Source organism: Sinocyclocheilus anshuiensis, unplaced genomic scaffold (genome assembly GCF_001515605.1).
Source record: "Sinocyclocheilus anshuiensis isolate Anshui unplaced genomic scaffold, SAMN03320099.WGS_v1.1 scaffold364, whole genome shotgun sequence".
NCBI classification, from domain to species: domain Eukaryota; kingdom Metazoa; phylum Chordata; class Actinopteri; order Cypriniformes; family Cyprinidae; genus Sinocyclocheilus; species Sinocyclocheilus anshuiensis.
The window spans coordinates 1299228-1305100 of record NW_015555735.1 but is presented as its reverse complement, the minus strand read 5'-3'; the positions used below and the strand labels follow the sequence as shown (position 1 = coordinate 1305100).

The 5873-nt window shown below is 38.9% G+C and overlaps 1 protein-coding gene across 1 annotated transcript in view; it reads left to right on the top strand.

Moving 5' to 3' along the window:
- Positions 1–5873, top strand: part of LOC107673061 (agrin-like) — a gene marked incomplete at its 5' end in the record, with an annotated part of 148835 nt that overhangs the window by 109607 nt on the left and 33355 nt on the right. Inside the window, 2 exons of the mRNA XM_016466495.1 lie at positions 19–378; positions 4546–4671. Coding sequence (XP_016321981.1) covers positions 19–378; positions 4546–4671 — 486 coding nt within the window. The remainder of the gene's footprint in view (positions 1–18; positions 379–4545; positions 4672–5873) is intronic.

Genomic DNA, 5873 nt, shown 5'->3' with positions numbered 1-5873 from the left:
ATTCCTGCTTTCTCCCAGAATCCATTGAGCTGACGGCCAAACCCACCCCCTTCCCAACCACCCACCGCACCACCCCTCCCACCGCTCACGTCAAGATCACCAAACAGCGCCATGGCCACACCACCACCACTACTTCAAGCATTCTCAAGGATCTGGACAGCTTCGTGGTGGAGGCACTGCCTCCACCGAAGGTGGTCGAGGCAGGAAATTACTCCAGCTCTTTCACCACCCACCGCCCCACCACACTCAACAAACCACCCCGCACCTCATCCCCACCCCTGGACTCCAGCCCTGACTTTGACGAATCGGGCAGTGGAGAGCCCAGTGGGGACGACGAGATGGTGAGCGGAATGGAGGAGAGCGGAGAAGAGCCACTTGGTAATGCATTCACCATAATCTTTCAGTCATAAGGGGTTTAGGCACAATTGAGATGATGAAATTCTGGAGTGACCTTGTGTGTGAGATGACCTCGACTCGAATTGTAATGGCATATCAATTTAACACTGCCCATTTTCTCAGCACCCATTATAATTTGAGAGCTTTTGACACATGACATCCAACTGCTAAGTGAGCGGTTTCATTTGGAATCACTTTGGTAAATAATTCACCAAAATGACTAGCTTCAGCTTTTAACGTGGCCTAACCTTATGAGTAAGCCTCTTCTAAAGGCCATTTCAGATGAAGTCGATGCAACCACTGTTCCTTTCTCTCCTTGCATAGTCTGTTTATCAGGAACCGAGCTTAAGACATAGACCCCATGAAATGAATTGAGTTTTCTTTCCTATGTTGATATTTTTGACACATATATATTTTACATTACGTTTTGTTATATCCTATTTATATGTAGTGTAACTATTTTTAATTACTTTTGTAATTTTTATTTAATTTTTTATTATTATTCTCCAGTAAAACTGATCGTGCAGCCCAAACCGTAAGGCCTAGAGTGCTGAAACTTGGTCAGATCGTAGTAGTATTGCTCACTACTCAGATCCAAAGACTCACCCCAAATGGATTAAAGGGAGCACTACAGCACAAAAAACTTTACATCGTTGTAATCCTTGGGTCAAAACAAACGAAACTTCTACCGGAGGATTTGTTCTACAAAGTCCAGTTTTTCTGCAAAATTGAGCTATGTCCAAAACCTACTTTTGCGAACTAGTCCTAGGTTTTTCGCCCGATCAGAACCAAACCACTGCAGAAATATTCTCGGGACAGTGAATATCAATAATTATAAAAAAAAAAAAAAGTTGAAATTTCGATTTTTGCACGCAACAGTACGCAAAAACGTTCTATGATCATTTTAGCCAATTGCTAAATGTAGCTATAACTTTTGAACGGAATTAAATATTTTCGCCAAACTTGGTACATAAGTTATATAAGAAAAACGTACAAATGACTGTAACTTCGCAACCGTTGGTCCGATCGACTTGAAAATTGGTATGCAGTGTCTTGGTCCAAAGTGGCACAAGTGTCTATGAGGACATTTGCGTATCTCAAAAAACATGGCTGCCATTGGCCAAACAATTTAAGCACCTATTTGACAAGGTTAACGGAGGTTGATCAGAACGAAACTTGGTGGATATGTTCAACTCATGGCCCTAAAGGTCTGTAAGAATTTTGAAAGTAATCGGCCACTAGTTGGCGCTGACGAGTTTTATGGCTCTTTAATCATGTGGTGTTTCACACACCCACACAATATTCATATCATTTGATAGATCTCCTCATAATGAGCAACTTTGCCTTCAGAAATATTGCTGTCAATCAAATCGTTCATTAAATATTCACAAATATGTTAAAAACCTACTTTTGCGAACTAGTCCTAGGTTTTTCGCTCAATCTCGATCAAACCACTGCAGTAATATTCTCTGGACTCTCCAGATCAATAATTATCAAAAGAAATATTGAATTTTGTCCTTTAGTTATCTATAACGGGCTCATTTAAAAAAAGGGTGCGTGGCCAAATATACCCAAAAGCCTATAAAACCTCAACAAAAACTCGAAACTTTATTAAACTTGGTGAAACGTGTCAGATGACTCTTAATAAGCATGCAAAGTTTCATGGAGATCGGACTATAGGTGGCACTATAACAGTTAAAAAGGCCTCAAAAACACAATATTCCTATAGCAAATATCCTCAAATATTAATGTCTCTTTATTTATTTTATTAATTTATTAATATTAATTACAAAAAAAAAAGTTCATATATTCACACAAAAACTAGATCTACATATCATATGATATATCTCCTCATTCTGAACAACTTTGCCTCTAGGACCACTGCTGTCAATCCAACTGTTCTTTAAATGGTGATATTATATTATTTAAAAAACCTACTTTTGTGAACTAGTCCTAGGTTTTTAACTCAAAATCAATAAAACCACTGCAGTACAATTCTCTGGACTCTCTAGATCAACAATTATCAAAAAAAAATGTTGAACATTGACATTTGGACAGTTATAAAATGGTCATTTAAAAATTTGGTCCTTATATAGTGTACCTAAGTGCCTATAAATCTTCAAAGAAAACTCCAAACATCACAAAACTATGTAAACTCATGCATTATATGATTCTAAACGATCCTGCAAAATTTTATGGAGATTGGTCAGAAACTGACACTGTAATAGTTATGAAGGTTAAAAACGGTACTTTTCTATGCTCTATTCCCTGAAAGTGCAAATACAACCACTAGATGGCAGCAAAGGATCACTCATTGGCTCATTCTATCACTTATATAGTTCTTTTCTCAGGTTTTGTTAGGTACTGACATTCAGATAGTTTAAAATCATAAATATTACATTTATAATCACATTTAGTCAAAGTTTACCACTTCATGCCACACATCAATTATGCCACACTATGATTACATTTAAACCTGAAAAATATTATAAACAGGACACTTCCTTTAAGCATTTAATTGCCTGTAAGTTATTTCAAATATCTATATCTACAACATAATCTGTGTCTGTGTGTGTGAGCATGCTAAGCCTCTATTAAGTAATAGAGTGTGTCTTAAGTAATATAGTTCAACCTTTTCATTACTCTGTGTGTGTGTGTGTACTCTTTGTGTGTGTCATCATATTCTCCATCATGGAACTGTTCTGGTGTCAGCCATACATTTCACGTTGGCTGAGACCCCTGACAGCATAGAAGTCATGAAGGCCTTTAAGTGCTTGAACCTCGGTAATCACTGCTTGCAGCTATATTTGATTATATTATTGGTTGCATTTTATTATTGCCAGACCAGTTGAGAACCACAGCTAGTTATTTTCTGCCTTTCAAAACCTAACTTTACAGCTCATACCATGGAAGAAAGGAACAAAGACACTTTCAAACTGAATAATTTCCAGCTGCTACCTACAATTTACAAGTATATTAAGTTGGTTATTTAAAAAAAGGTATGATGTTAACAGACTTAAATAATCCTTAGTTGCATTACTTGCCTCTAGCAAAAAATAGCAAGTAGCTAATAATAGGGTAAGCTGCAATTCTGAAATTAATTCTAAAAATTGATCTTGTTTGGCACATTTTGTCATTTTTTTTTTAATGTGGATCTGTTCTTTTTGTCAGCCTTCTGCACACTTCTGCAAACTAATGGACATCGACTCTAAGAGCCACAAAACTCCAATTTTGTTCTCCAATACAGCCGCCTCTAAAATGATAGCCTCTTAGTTGACATACAAGTGACAAATCCCTCAATCCCTTTACTTGTTTTGTGTCCTTCACACCACGATACATAAAGTAGACCTGCTATTTTTATTCAGCTAATGCTAGCTTTACTGTTTAACTGCCTGAACTGGTATAAGAGAGAGCAGCGGGACCTCAGATTTATTCTCTTGTCACTGTTGGACCGAAGCGCTCTTTGACACAGGACACATGAAGTCTGTCTGACATCGGAGTGGGAGGCATCTCTTGGGACTTTCTGATGACTTTCTGCCTCCCAGTGAACCAATAGCCTGTAAGGCTGAAGCAGTGTGGCGGCCAGCGTGCACCTCAGGGGCAGCGGCTCATAAATTTGCCCACAGACGCGATGAAAAGACGTCCAGGGATGCTTTCCAGCTCTACGCCAAAAGTCATTTTCCACCACTCACTATTTTCACACGCTGCCTCTCTCATACTCACAGAGCCCTTGAACATCTGATGGGTTTATGGCTTGTTTGCCAAGCAGGAGATATTTTGCTCCAACCCACAGTGCTAATCTTCTGTATATATCCTTGTAGGTGTGAGGCTGGCTCTATAGCTAAGACAGTTTTAACAAGCTATTGTTAGGGTTTGACTAAATGTGAGTTTAAAAGTAGGAATGCATCAAGAAAGATGTAAAAGTCATTTCGCAGCTACTCGCAGATTGTTTACTGCAAATCAAACAGTCAACCATAGAGCCTTCTGCCTCTGTAATTATTTACACCATAATTTTCCTTCTCCACAACTTGACATGTTAATTTTTTTTTGCAATTATACAAACAGAGATATCAGTTTAAACTAGTTGCTGCCTAGAACCATCAAATTCTAGAAATCCTGCTCGTGTGACGTCTTCATCTCTCTCTTCAGGTACAACAGTAGCAACTACCACTCTTCCCACAGCCGAAGAACGGTCTTCCTGTGACAACACACCTTTCGGCTGCTGTCCTGATGGGAAGACGGCCGCCATCAGCTCTAAGAATACAAACTGCCCCTGTAAGTTCCCGCCAATCACAGCACGGGTTCGTTTATTAACTGTATGACCAGCTCTATGACTAAGCCACCAACAGCGATTATTCTTTTTATCCTGGAAGACTGAGAGGATGATGAGGAGGAGGGGGCCAGAGTTGTTAATGACAGGGGAAACTACTGTCTATGAGCATGTATTATCTTAGACATGCCATATGGATGTTGATTTTGTGTGCCCAGGGTCCAAAATTAGTACTTGTCACACGCCAAATGCTTGTAAAAATGGCCTGTTACTCACCAGTTGGCAGGTGACTTTATCAGGAACTGTATAATACATTGTTGAATTGAATTTTGTGTGTATGTACAGAATACTTATACTGTAGGTTTAATTTTAAGCAGCCATCACTCCAGTATTCGGTGTTACATGATCCTTCAGAAATCATTTGAATATGCTGATTTGGTGCTCAAGAAACATTATTGTTGAAAACAGTAGTGCTGCTTAATATTTTTGTGGAAACCTTTTTTTTTTTCTTTTGTAACAAACATTTTACTGATGAATTTATTTTATCTTGACTCAATAGTTAATATTAATTACTTCTTTCAAAAATGAAAAAAATCTTACAAAGCACAAACACAGTTAATTTTGGACCCTGAGTATGCCAGATGCAGGGGAGCAGGTTCAGTGTCAGTAGCCATAGCAAATGGATAAACCAATTCTCCAAAATGTGTTCTGACTAGCATTAGACCAGATGCGTCCATACACACACAACCCTATTTCTCGCACCAGCCCCATCTGTTTTATAAGAGCAGAAATTACACACAATGGAGACTAATCAATACAGGACAGACAGCCAGTAGCAGGCAGATGTTTTGTGTTCTCTGTATGGGAACACTAGGTCAAGTGCTCACGTCTCTTCTCATATCTGTCAGCTGGGTCTCGTAACTCCCCACCGTTTATTGGAGATGTGTCACAGCGGCCGGGAGCGAGGGCCCTAATGTCCATTGCGTTCAGTCTCTGCTGTCAGCTCGAGCTTTCCCCATGTCTCTCAAGCACTAAGGAGAACTCCCCCTCGTATCAAACTGTTTTATTGAAAGGCTGAAAACAGTAAACAGTGCAGTTTACCCCCTGCTGCCTGAATGCGATGTTATCCAGTTTCCCAGTCCTCAGAATATAAACTGTAATTATAAAAAAAAAAATCAATTATCGATTTCTTTCTTTCTATATATAT